This window comes from Acinonyx jubatus, chromosome A3 (genome assembly GCF_027475565.1).
Source record: "Acinonyx jubatus isolate Ajub_Pintada_27869175 chromosome A3, VMU_Ajub_asm_v1.0, whole genome shotgun sequence".
Classification (NCBI taxonomy): domain Eukaryota; kingdom Metazoa; phylum Chordata; class Mammalia; order Carnivora; family Felidae; genus Acinonyx; species Acinonyx jubatus.
This window is the reverse complement of record NC_069388.1, coordinates 131,731,175-131,744,713: the sequence shown is the minus strand read 5'-3', so window position 1 is coordinate 131,744,713 and position 13,539 is coordinate 131,731,175. Positions and strand designations below refer to the sequence as shown.

Sequence of the window (13,539 nt, the reverse complement as noted above, 5' to 3'; positions counted from 1 at the left end):
GCTTTACCTTCATGAATCCTTCACTTTTCAGCTTGTGCAGTTTGGAGGCAGCATTATGGAGGCGTTTCCTTTGAGAATTCAGGAGAGAGTCCAGCACCTGCCACCACGTACGACAGTTCAGCACGAGGGCCAACCCCACTATCGACGCGATAGATATGAGGACGGCATTCACCGTCAGATGTTTTGGGTCAACTCTGAAGATAGCCAGGAGAGTAATTCCAGCAATAATGCAGCCAAAGATAAAAAGGAAGATGACAAAAGATGGGAGGCAACACGTTTTTTTCCATTTCTTTTTGCCTGCAAGACAACAGACGGTTTTAACAATTATTTACACACCAAGTGTCTAGGAAGTCCTAACCATTACAGTCATGGCATAGGGATTTCTGATGTTCATTCATGTTTTCACGGAAATGCCCTGAACACTCATCCCATCCTCAACCCCGACACACACACAAAGACGTAGGAGGGGCGTCCTACCCTGTGTATCTTCAGTCTTGAATACTCGAAAGAGCCTGGTTGCCAAAAAGCCAAACTCTCTCTCACAAGCATCCGACAGAGTCGCGATCATTTCAGCCATCGATGTTTCTCCGCCTACACTGGACAGCCTGTTGTAATCTGTAAACAAAAACCTTGGGGGGAAAAGGGGAATAAACTGTTACTCAGGTATCTAAAGACACAAATAATTTCCACATACATCATCTCTGTATCACTTACCCTACATTTTCTTAATGTCCCTTTTAAAATACTGTGTTCAAAATTCTGAGGAGGGGGGCGCCTGGGTGGCTCAGTCGGTTAAGCGTCCGACTTCGGCTCAGGTCATGACCTCCTGGTTCCTGAGTTCGAGCCCCGCGTCCGGCTCTGTGCTGACAGCTCGGAGCCTGGGGCCTGCTTCGGATTCTGTGTCTCCCTCTCTCTCTGCCCCTCCCCCGTTCTCTCTCTCTCTCTCTCTCTCTCTCTCTCTCAAAAATAAATAAAAAATAAACATTACAAAAAAATTTTTTAATAAAATAAAGTTCTGAGGAGGAAAAAGGACTTGTAATTAGGGATCGACCACTTCTAACATCTTACATACTTGTCCCAGGAAAAGGCAATAACCAAAGCTAAAGGTAGCAGAGTTATAGGACATTAACTCTCACTGAAAGCAGCAGGGTAGCAAGAGGCGACAGAGTTCCGACAAAGCATCAGACGTCTGTCTCAACAGGTCGCGGGCACGCTGACTGAAAAGGACGCAGCCAAAAGAGCTGCCCAAACAAAGTGTGCTAAGTGCCAACAGAGAGATCAGAAAGTGGAGAGAATCCTACAGTTGTTAAGAATTAAATGCCATTTCGAAACTCAAGTTTTAGAATGCTTTACTTACAGCTTAAACGTTTCCCAGGGATTTAAAAATAAGTTGTAAAATATGCTTTTCACAGTTGTTCTTTGAAATAACTGAGTTGTTTGCCTCCTGACCCTCTGGGTGGATATGATTTCTGTATCTATTCCTTTCTCCCCTGCCATCCCTAAATTAAATGTCCATCTCAACACAGTAGATAAGCAGTGCTTTCAAATACAATCTAAGACCCCACTGTACTATACTGTGTGACCTTGTTTTATGCTATTTTAATTGTTCAGACTTTAAAAAAAATACCATCTCATTAATTTAAAATATATTTTCTGTAAAAATGTTTCCCCCAATTATTTCATTCTACTCTGTATGTTTTCTTAACTTTTTAATTTTACCTTTTCATCTATAAATCCTTCTCCTAATACCTAATCATATATGCTAATTACACATAAGTTTTTGCCTTTATTTTTGTCTCTTATATTCATAGCTTCAATGTTTCATCTGGGTTGGCCCAATTATTTTCCTCTTAGATTACACATTTTATCTTAAAATAATTTTAAAATTCTTAATCATTTCATATACATTTAAATATTCTGCTGATTCCTATTGAATTCCTTTGGCTTTCAATTCTGTACTTTGTTTTTCACTTGACGTTCCCCTGGAGCCTTCCACTTTTCCTTTATTCTTGACATACATGTTTTCCACCATTTCTGAACTGTTCTCTCATGCATTTCCTATTTGATAGTAATAACTTTAGACAGGCAAGTCAATATATTTCCACAGGCGAGAAAAGAGCTGCTCAGAGAGCGTGCTGTGTTGCCACGGTTACGTGCTAAAGCAAGGGGATGCCAGGACCCATCCTAGGTCCTGCACTCTCTTCAAAGTGTCCCCAAAGGATGGAAAAGGTGTCATAAACGGTGGGGGGGGGGGGGGGGAAGGGGAAAGGTTTATGCTCTGAAAAAATTTGCTAAATCAAAGTTAACCAGGTTTTTTTTAGGATAAAAGGTCTCCGATCCTTTTATGTACAAGAGGAAGGTACGACATGAAGTGTCTCTCAAACCCACTCAACCAGGACATGTTGTTTTATTTCTCACATAAAAAATTCACGAAACCAATGTTTTTTGGAACGTACGCTGAGAGATGAGGCATTTTTGCTCAAACACTTCATTTTTGCTCCATCTTATCCAAAGCTACTTTCATCACGGGACTAACTCACCTCACAGGTAAAGCTCTCGTGGTTTGCTCCGGCAGCTCAGGCGGGTTCACAAACATCAACTTGAGGAGCAGCTCCAAGTAGCCGATGTGTCTCGCCAATCTGGTGCTGAGGACCCAGGCCCAATTCCAACTCTCTCCTTCCCTCCGGCCACCAAAGTAAATGACGACTAAAAAGTAAACGATTAAGCAATTATTTGACAGTCATTACTCAAGCAGCCTCTTTTCTCAAACTGTCAAATATCAAGCAACGGGAGGTAGGCGTACAGGACTTTCCCTGGTGCCAGGCTATCTCCTAGCCTCCTCAAAGGAGTCCTCAACCGAGTAACCGACATAGAGAAGGTACGTGGAAAACGGAAAAGTAAACTCACTCAAATATGACATAAGAAACACAATCAGAAAGATAATGCCTTAAACAGAAACATATCACTTAGTTCAGACTCAAATGTACATGACTTGGGGTTTATCATTTTTTTACACCACCGGCTCCTCTGATAGGGAATCTATTTCCTCTTTTACAACTGATGATATCCCCCAAGAACAGGACTACGTTTTATTTACTTTGTTTTCAGATAAAATAAAGATCACAGTCATGATCAAAATGCCCGAGAGCATGCCAGTGACGGCTATGAAGACTCGCTTTCAAACAAGACTTAAATACAGTAATTCATTAACATATTAAAAAGCGAGTGTAACAAATTATAGTTCTGCTTCAATATTAACGAGCGCTCCACCAGCGTTTCCAGCTACTCCAGCCAGGTGGTGGACAATGTTCCTCTGGGCCAACTTCTAAAATAGCAAAAAGATCCCTTTTCTCACTTAATTATGAAAATCACTTAGAGGCGGGATATGGATAATATTTAAGAACTATAGATAATATTTTATATTTTATAAATATAGATACATTTAAGAGATACAGATACTCTTTTAAATAAAACAATGAGTTTTGACATTGTCTCTATTTTTGGGAAAAAAACAAAAAGCAAAAACTTACTAAAAAATATATATAAGAGAGCCAAGAAGCTCAATGATATTGCTATTCCAAGATTCAGGTCAACTGTAAAAGCAAACAGTAAACCGAGCCCTCCACAGAGCAGCAAAGTCAGAAATACTATAAGCCAGGAAAACTGAAAAAGGGGCTCGATCTGTTGTCCGGCAAAAGTCTTCATTTCATCTGAAAGAGAAATAAGAAGGCCTCAGTCCTGTTTTGTTTAAGAAACGCAACTTTTTTCTCCTCCAGGTTTTTACTTAAATCCAGTTAGTCAACATGCAGTGTGATATTAGCAACAGGTGTAGTTTTTTTCTTTCCCTCCAAGTTTTTTAAGAAATACAACTTCAAACTGAATTTGAAATGTTCACATTTTCAGTATAGACATATATCGGGCACTTACTAAACCCCTATATAGAGTGCTGCTACTTAACCATTTTAGCCAAAGTTCTCCTCAGATAAGCCTCCAAGCCTCCTTCCCTAGGGGCACACCCACCCTGGTCTCACCTGCTCTCCTGCTGCACACTGACGGTGCACACATCCTTTCATATATTCCCATTTGTCAAGATTTTGTTGATATTTATTTTTTGTGGTTTGTATTACATAAGCAACAAGGTATTATTTCCATGCCCAAAACTGAAAAACATTACTTTGCTATGTGTCTTCAAACTACACATCATGACCCTTCCTCTCTCCTCCTCACCCCTTCTCCCTCCAATCACATTTAAGAATCACTGCTCTTCAAGGTGTGTGCGGAGCCCAAATGAGCCCTAAACAAGTCATTCCTTCCACAAAACCTGGTAAAAAATTAATAGGTAATACTGAAACCTGCCCTTGAGGAATGAGTAAGATTTTGCCAATCAAAAGGCTGGTGGGGGCCGGTGGGGGGGGAGGGGTTGTCTATGAAGCTCCTAACAGAGGGAACAACCCAGGAAAAGTGTCTAGGCTGTTCTTGCAAGAGCAACAGCCCTTGTGACTGTGCCCACAGCACGGGGCCCCACGAGAGACAGTGCTGGTGGGTGTACCATACTAACTGACAAGTTTAAGAGGGGCTCTGAATAGGACGATTATAAATACCACATGCAGGGACGCCTGCCTGGCTGGCTCAGTGGGGGAAACAGGCAACTCTTGATCTCGGGGTCGTGAGTTCAAGCCCCAAGTGGGGCATGGAGCTTACTTAATAAAAATAAAAATAACAATAAATAGCACATGCAGAAAATCTGCTACCAAGGGGTCTTAAGCGTATTATAACACAACTGGATTTTGTTTTAGGAAGAGAAATCAAATGATCGTGTGCAGGATCAACTGGAGGGCAATAAAACGTTCAATGTAGTAAACTGTGCGACACACACACCCATACATAAAAATCTATTTTGTCTTTACTTCAGAAAAAACACCGAAGGAAACCTCACTATACACACAGACTTTGTACAAGCATGCCCTTTACCTTCTAGTTTCTTGAGTAAGAAGGATTTGCCACTTCCCCACTGTGCATACAGCCCCACACAGATGGGCGGCTGCATGGTAGGCTCACTGAGAATGTCTGCCAGGGCACTGCTATACAAGTCGTAACCGAGCATGTCACCGTCGGTCTCAGTAGGAGACAAGTGTCCTGTAATTATAAACACACCATTTCCTTACATTAAAAACAGACACTACCACTAGAAAGCAACATTAAGTCTCATTTATCGATTATTGATTTCATTAGGAAAAAAGCCTTATTTTAAATGGTTAGACCTGTGTAATAGGTTCAAAGGTACTAATTCTTACATACCGTATTTCATTGAACTTAAGATACCTACCTGCTTACTGTAAGATGCATCATCTGAGGGTTGATGGGGGGTGGGAGGGAGGGAAGGGTGGGTGATGGGTATTGAGGAGGGCACCTTTTGGGATGAGCACTGGGTGTTGTATGGAAACCAATTTGACAATAAATTTCATATATTGAAAAAAAAAGATGCATCATTATCATGTACAACTAAGAAAGAAAAACGTGTTGCCAAATTATGACACAATGCTCTCTCATCCATCAATTGTAAGACACATTTCAATTTCAGAGATGTTAAAATGGGGAACAATGTACATTTTAGAATCAATAAAATGATTAAAACACAAACTAGCACATAGGAATAAATTTAATATGTGCAATACCTATAGAAAGAAGCTATTAAAAGTCACTGAAGAATACAGTAACCCGAGAAAGAGAGACATCGTATGGCTCCAGGCAGAAAGGTTCGATGACTTCAAGACAGCAATTCTCACCAAATTAATTTATCACTTTGAGACAATTCCAATCAAAATCCCACAGAAATTTTTGAAAAATCGAAAAGTCAGAACACGTAAGTATAGCTAAGAAAAAATATTAAAAGACTACCAGAGAAAGAGTAGTTGTTTCTGGAGAATAAAAAATACACGACAAAGCTATAACAATTAGAGCACCGTAGAGCTAAGTGGCACTTCAAACCAGTGGACGAGGGAGGAATTAGCAAGTGATGCTGGGAGAGGCGAACCATCTATTTTTTATTTTTTATTTATTTTTACTTTTTTATATACTTTATTGTCAAAGTGGCTTCCATACAACACCCAGCGCTCATCCCAACAAGTGCCCTCCTCCACGCCCATCACCCACTTTCCCCTCTCCCCCACCCCCCATCCACCCTCAGTTTGTTCTCAGTATCTAAGAGTCTCTTATGGTTTGCCTCCCTCCCTCTCTGTTTGTAACTTTTTTTCCCCCTTCCTTCCCCCATGGTCTTCTGTTAAGTTTCTCAAGTTCCACATGAGTGAAAACATATGGGATCTGTCTTTCTCTGACTGACTTATTTCACTCAGCATAATACCCTCCAGTTCCATCCACATTGCTGCAAATGGCAGGATTTCATTCTTTCTCATTGCCAAGTAGTATTCCATTGTACATATAAACCACATCTTCTGTATCCATTCGTCAGTTGATGGACATTTAGGCTCTTTCCGTAAGTTGGCTATTGTTGAAAGTGCTGCTATAAATATTGGGGTACAAGTGCCCCTCTGCATCAGCACTCCTGTATCCCTTGGGTAAATTCCTAGCAGTGCTATTGCTGGGTCATAGGGTAGATCTATTTTTAATTTTTTGAAGAACCTCCACACTGTTTTCCAGAGCGGCTGCGCCAGTTTGCATTCAAACCAACAGTGCATGAGCCACCTATTTTTTAAAAAATAAAATGAAAACTCTATACATCTCATACCTCATAAAAGTAAGTTTTTGAAATATTAAAATATTAAATGCAAAAGGTGAAACCATAAAAATGCTAGAAGAAAATATAGGGTAAAAATGTTTTAAATCAGTGCATGGAAAAGGCCTTTCTCAATATAACACTGAGGCCAGAACTGCAGGAAAAGACTGACAAATACACTACAAAACTGCGTAACTGTTAGATGAGGAATAAAAACCCCATCACTATAAACAAGGAAGAAGCTGGGAGAGGGGTGCAACATATAGGATGGACCCAGGGTCAATATCTATATCACACAAAGACACTTAAAACCAATTTTTAAAAACTAGCAAAAACTCAGGAGGAAAGTAGGCAAAGGATACACAGAGGAAAATGGCAAAACTACGAATGGCCTATGAACATAAGAAAAGATCTCAATCTCACTAATCATTTTATACTGCAAATTACAGGAGATTCTTTTCTCTCATTGATCTGATTAGCATAGACTAAGGAGGCTGGAGATATCTAGCATTCGCAAGGTTATGGGGAACTGCACGATATGGCCTGAGGCAGAAGAAATTGTTATAACCATATGAAAAGTCTACCCACACTGTGAGCCTCCACTGACTTGCCAATTCTACTTCTGGGCATTTATTCTAAGAAAACAATCCTAAAAATAAAGCTTAATGGATATGTGTCCAAAGATGTTTACTGTAGCTTTTAATATATATACATTAGCTTTTAAATATAGTTAATTATTTAAAACTTTTATAATATGGGTATGACCCAATTATTACTTTTTAAGGCTGTATATGTAGCATAAAACATTTTTAGAAATGTATAGAAAATCCTGTTAAGTCATTCAAACAGTTATGAATTAAGAGATAGGGGACAACGGGAAATTTATACTTTCTACCATATTTGTATCTTTATTCTAGAAATTTAATGTGTGTGCATTATTATAATTAGAAAACAATATTTTAGGGGCGCCTGGGTGGCTTAGTCAGTTAAGTGTCTGACTTCACTCACATCATGATCTCACGGTCCGTGGGCTCAAGCCCCGCGTTGGGCTCTGTGCCGACAGCTCAGAGACTGGAGCCTGCTTCAGATTCTCTGTCTCTCTCTCTGCCCCTCACCGTTTGTGTTCTGTCTCTCTCTCTCTCTCTCTCTCTCAAAATAAATAAAAATATTTTTTTAAAAAGTATTTTAAAATATAAGAACTCAATACAACAGAATCATACGTAAAAACAGTATCTAAGTAAGAAGCTCAACTACAAGGTGGTGGGATTCTACTATCTCCTGCTTGTTTCTCTTAATTCTAGTAGAAAATTGTTCCATACTTCAAAACACCACATATGAATGATTATATGTGCATGTACTTTCTTTTCAATCAAAAACCATTTTAGTACAATATTCAAAGCATTATGCTAGATGTTACAGAGGACATAAAGATAAGAAGAGATGGTTCCTATCCTGAAGAACCTAGAATCTGAAGGGAGGAAATTCTAATAAAATAAAAGGCCAGGTATAATAAGTATTAGAAAAGGAAACGTAAAGATGCTTAAGTATTCAAACTAGGAAAAACTTTGCCTGGTGAGGCAGATCAGTTAAAACGTCACTGAGAAGGGGAGAAATGACAGGAGGCTTGGAGAAAGAAGACTGACAGGTAAGGGACGTTCCCGGGGATGGAGAGGACAGACCTGTGGCAGGCAGAACACGAGCAAACACGGGGAACTCTAAGCGGTCAGGCTGCACGGAAAACAGGGCATGTTTTGGTAAAAACACGAAGTGCGCGCGCCTAGGAGAACGGGGAGATTTTTAGAAAAGCAGGCTAGACTTTCAGAGGTCTTAAACGTCGACTGCTGACTCTGGATGTACTCGATGTAGACACTGCAGGACAATGCAGAAGAGCTTTAGGCAGGAAGGAGTACTTTTCCACAGCAAAGTAATAGCTTCCTCAACTTTCACAATCTCCAGTGAAGTGATAAATGCCAAACTGCTATGGGCCCCTTAACTTTCACGTAACATTCATTTTTTCAAAGCTCAGTCAGGAACAAAACCCAATACTTACTGGCTCCGAATATCTGAGTTAAAATACTTTTTTGATGGCTACAGTCAATGTTGTAGGGAGTCTCGCCTGCTTTGTTGGGCCTATAAAGTAACCTTCCATCTTTGGGATTTCTTAAAAGAAGTTCTGCCAGTTTGCGACTCCTCCCACGGATAGCAATATGCAAAGGCGTGTCTCCTTTCTGTAAAATAGGCAGGAAACTTGAACTTTCATGTATTTTCCATGTAACACATACAGAGTAACAATTTTCATGTTTTGTAACATAATGAAAAATCTGAACTTCTCCTGTTTTTCAGACACAGTGAATAAATCTGAATTTTTATCTCTACCTTCTCTGTAATTTCTTTCTCTAGCTCCCTACCTAGCTCTTCTTGGGTAGTCTTTCTCCCACAGCCCTGGAGAACGAAGTCATTCTTCTGCCCTCCCCTCAACCCACTGAGAGAGAAGCAACGGGCTCCCTTCGCCCATCCGCTGCCAGCCTTCATCCAAACATTTATTTGTCCACAACGCCCTTCACTTTCCTCAACGAATTTCTACCCTCTCGCACAACTTTCTTCTGCATTCGTCTGGAAAGCCTCACAGCCTATCCGGATACCCCATCTGACACGAGTGATCTCACCTGCTCCCGTGCCCTTTGCCAAGCAGCCTCCACCATGTTAAGCCCTCAACCCTGTCCTGCAGTTCTCTCCCGTGGAGCCCTGCCGTACTCCGTGCGCCCCTCTCCGGCCAGTGCGACCTCTCCTGCTCTCCTCCCTACATCAGCCCATCAACCTACCTTCTTCCCGTATTAGAATCTCTAATCACGTTTGTACTCACATCCAACACTCATGAAAACGTGTACAAACAAACAAACAAAACAAAACAAAAACCTTAGGTCCGTGATGTGTTCTCCCACTTTTTACTTCACCAGCACCATCTCTTAAAGACGTTGATCCAGTTAACAAATGACATTCTCAGTTCTCGCCAACCCTGATCCCTCTAGAAACACTAAATGAAAATGACCTGCAGTATTCTTCCTACAGCTTCTATGGCACAACCTTGTCTTGATTTTGACTTTCATCTTCTGCTTTGGGTCTCCTTCTTCCATTTCTAGATTCTCTTTCTACATCCTAAACACATGGCACAATAACTATGTTCTGAACTCACTCCATGCAAGTAAGGCACCAGCTGGGCACTTGGGGGGTTGGAAGACAAAATAGTCCCTGACCTTAAACAGCTGACAACATAACAGGAAAAATCAGATAAATATCCAAACTATAAAACTAAGTAGGATGTGACACACTCCGTAAGTAAAGTTTTGACCTCAGCTTTGATCTTTCTTCCCATTGATGACCTTAGTCACACCCATGCAATTCTTATCTCTTGGTAACTGACTGCCAAATTCTGACCACTAGTCTTGATTCCTTGCCCAAATTCTAGTCCTATACTTCCCAATGCCTACTGGTCATGGCGTCCTGAATGTCTTATGGGCCCTCAAACCAAACACATCTGCATCAGATTTCATCATTTTATTTCCCCACCTGAACCCCATTTCTTATCCCCAAATCTGTGAGAAGGTAGAAATATCATTTGTGTCACTTCTGCCAGACACAAGGTTTCTGAAAATTCAGGGAAGACAGGGAAGATATCAACACCTGCAGCCAATGTGCAGAAGAAAAACTGAGATCTCTGATAGGCTAGGTGGAAATAGCATTAGTCTTCATTCTTAGTGTATCTTTATGAAATCCTCTACGAAGAGCCAGGATCAAGACTTTTACAGGTTTGTATTCCAAATTCTAGCACACCACCACCTTACCCATCCTCAGTAAGTGTGTGCTGAATGAGTGAACAACCGCCCCAAGTATCACGTGTGCCTGTCACAAGTGTGTGCTGACTCGAGGCAGGGCACACACACAAGGGTGTCGAGACCGAGAACTTCAGGAAATCTATTAGTGAGTATGCAACAAATATTTACAAATGGCATGTTACAGAATTAATGAGGCCATGTGGAATCTTAAAGGGCACTTAATCCAGTGGGTTCCTTATTGTAAATTAGGGAATCAGAGCCAGAAACAAGTAACAGCAGAATGAGAAAAACAGCCAATACAGGAAGTTTTCTATAAACCTAAATATATTCAATTTCAAAATCTCTTCTTTGACTTTCTGTCATTCCTAATTTTCAACATTAAAGTTTCCTTCCTTTTATATGACATTATATAAATGTGGTAATGATGGGTGGGAAGATTTTTTGTTATGTTTTTCCTGAAACAGTGGTGTTTTCTTGATAAAATAAAATACTAATACATATTGATTCTGTGGGTTTTTTTGTTTGTTTAATTGTCTCATGAATAATAGGAAGATAAACTTCAGTCTATTATGGATTAGGAGAGCCCAAATCATATCATACATTTAGATGGAAAAATTTATTAATATCTCTTACTTTGTACAGAAATCAATTCACTCGTTTTATGGGAGGGAATCAGTTGAAAGTAGAAAAGAACTCCATTTAAAATGAAAACAAACTCAAACTGGGGATTAATTCTGTATAAAGTATTAAGCAATTTCAAGTTAAATTTACTATGGGGGCACTTGATGAGGGCACCTGGGTGGCTCGGTCGGTGAAGCATCCGACTTCAGCTCAGGTCATGAACTTGCGGTTCATGAGTTCAAGCTCCGCATCGGGTGCAGCACTGACAGCTCAGAGCCTGGAGCCTGCTTTGGATTCTCTGTCTCCCTCTTTCTCTGCTCCTTCCCCACTCGCACTCTGTCTCTCTCTCTCTCTCTCTCTCTCTCTCTCTCTCTCTCTCTCTCAAAAATAAGTAAAGAGTAAAAGGAAACAAACTATGGGGGCGCCTGGATGGCTTAGTCAGTTAAGTGTCCGACTCCTGATTTCAGTTCAGGTCATGATCTCACGGTTTGTGGAATTGAGCCCTGCATCGGGCTCTGTGCTGACAGTGTGGAGCCTGCTTGGGATTCTCTCTCTCCCTCTCTCTCTCTGCCTCTCACTCTCTCAAAATAAATAAATAAACTTTAAAAAACTACGAACATTTCTCTAAAAGAATTATGGTGAGGACGCAGCAGCACCTGTTACCTCCTGTTAGTGGACATAAATGCCAGCCTGCTCTGAGCCTATTTTCTCCAGCCCCTTAAATTCTTTCCTCCTGTTTATCCGCAACCAGGCTCTACATCGGACGACGTCCTCCTCGGATGGTGGTCGGCGGCGGCTCACCAGAACCGGCATGAGCAACGGAAGGAAAATCTGAAGCGGCCTCTTTAACAGCACACTAGGTCTGCCCACTCTGCAGCACGCTATCAGAACAGCCAAGAAGAGATCACGGCACCAAAACCCCAAAGAGATATCCCTAGCAAGTAACCTCTCCCTCCGCAAAATGAAACCAGCCCCCCTCTAAGTCCAGCAACTATTTAGGTCAGGCTAGCAACAGCCTTCCAAAGAGCGTTCTCTGCGCAGATGTCTTACCTTATCCACGGCCGATACTTTAGCTCCTTTATCTAGCAACAGCTCCACTACCTCGATATTTCTCATCTTGGTGGCCTTTATAAGCGGTGTTTCACCATCCTGCAGGCACAGATAAGAAGTTTTGCCAGATTAACAGTGTTACTCCTACGTGTTTAAAGTCATGTAAATGCACATGTAAGAATTCAACTGTCTGACTGTGGTACCAGACCATATCGCCAATGCCCTCAAAAAAACGTAGCCATAGAAACGAGTAAGAAAACTGCCTTTCACCACCAATCATTTGTATCGAAATCATCTGGTGTCACTCAGCCGAGAATGGGAATATGGCCCAGCGACTCGTCAGCCATTTCTGGCGACAGTGCCCTGCCCCTCACTGATGTGGCCGTACCCCAGGCTCCACCACTGACATCTGGGCAGCACCGCCAGAGACTACGTCCCGTTCTCACCATCTTCCCAACTGACCCACAGCTCAGCCAGTGTCCAGGCCCGCCAGTGTCTAGATTTTCCAGAAATCTTTACCAGCGTCACTTCAGATCTCTATGCACCTAAGGACCCGTGTGTAACAGGGATAACAATTTGATACAAACAGCATGCGTCTGGAAAACCTCAAAAAAGTTCATGATTTTTTTCAAAATCAAATTGAGGGAAATAAGAAGAGACCATACATAGCTCAGCGTTGAATTAGGAAAACAGAAGCTTGGTCAGAACCCACATAAGGTCACAGTGGTCGTCACATAGGTCCAAAAAAAAAGATTATCTAGGAGCCACCCATAAATCAAAAGGTAACCCAGGAAACTTTCTGTCCTAGGGCACTGATGTTACCAAAATCCGGACAGAAAGAGGCTGGTCCCAATCCGCAGCAGATAAAATAGAAGTATAAGGGTAGTAACTCCAAAGTGGGTTTATTCACTAGGAAGGCCTGCCACCTCGATCCAGAATTCCAGATATATTTCCCCATGGAAAACTATTACACATAAAGCCAAATACAGTCGCTAAAGTCTTATCAAGTTTTATATTTTTCACATGATTTAAGTAAAATAGACTAAAGCAACTGGTTTGGGGAACCAAGAACCACCCACCTTGGTCTTTTAAAAGGAAATATGATCTGCATTCCAAACAAGAGCATAAAAGGATTGAGGAAATGACCTGTCTACAATTTGTGAATAGCTGATATTGTATTTTCTGAAAGTGTTTAATTAAAAAGTAACGAATTACACACTGTATTTTCCTGTGAATACACAACTTCCGAAAGGATACAAAATTACTGCCTGATTTGATATAGACTATTGCCAGTAAAATCAG

The 13,539-nt window shown here is 41.1% G+C and overlaps 1 protein-coding gene across 15 annotated transcripts in view; it reads right to left on the bottom strand.

The window, feature by feature from the left end:
* The window catches only part of KIDINS220 (kinase D interacting substrate 220), a 101,370-nt gene that overhangs the window by 58,242 nt on the left and 29,589 nt on the right, over window positions 1–13,539 (bottom strand). For all 15 annotated transcript variants that reach the window (XR_008289700.1, XR_008289701.1, XR_003426947.2 and 12 more), the window contains exons 11-17: window positions 12,238–12,336; window positions 8,784–8,961; window positions 4,972–5,136; window positions 3,531–3,710; window positions 2,541–2,706; window positions 478–629; window positions 8–297 (exon numbers count right to left, since the gene is read on the bottom strand). Coding sequence is in view for 9 of the 15 variants with exons in the window: in XM_027077819.2 (XP_026933620.1) it covers window positions 8–297; window positions 478–629; window positions 2,541–2,706; window positions 3,531–3,710; window positions 4,972–5,136; window positions 8,784–8,961; window positions 12,238–12,336 (1,230 nt within the window). In the remaining 6 variants the exon portion in view is untranslated. The remainder of the gene's footprint in view (window positions 1–7; window positions 298–477; window positions 630–2,540; window positions 2,707–3,530; window positions 3,711–4,971; window positions 5,137–8,783; window positions 8,962–12,237; window positions 12,337–13,539) is intronic.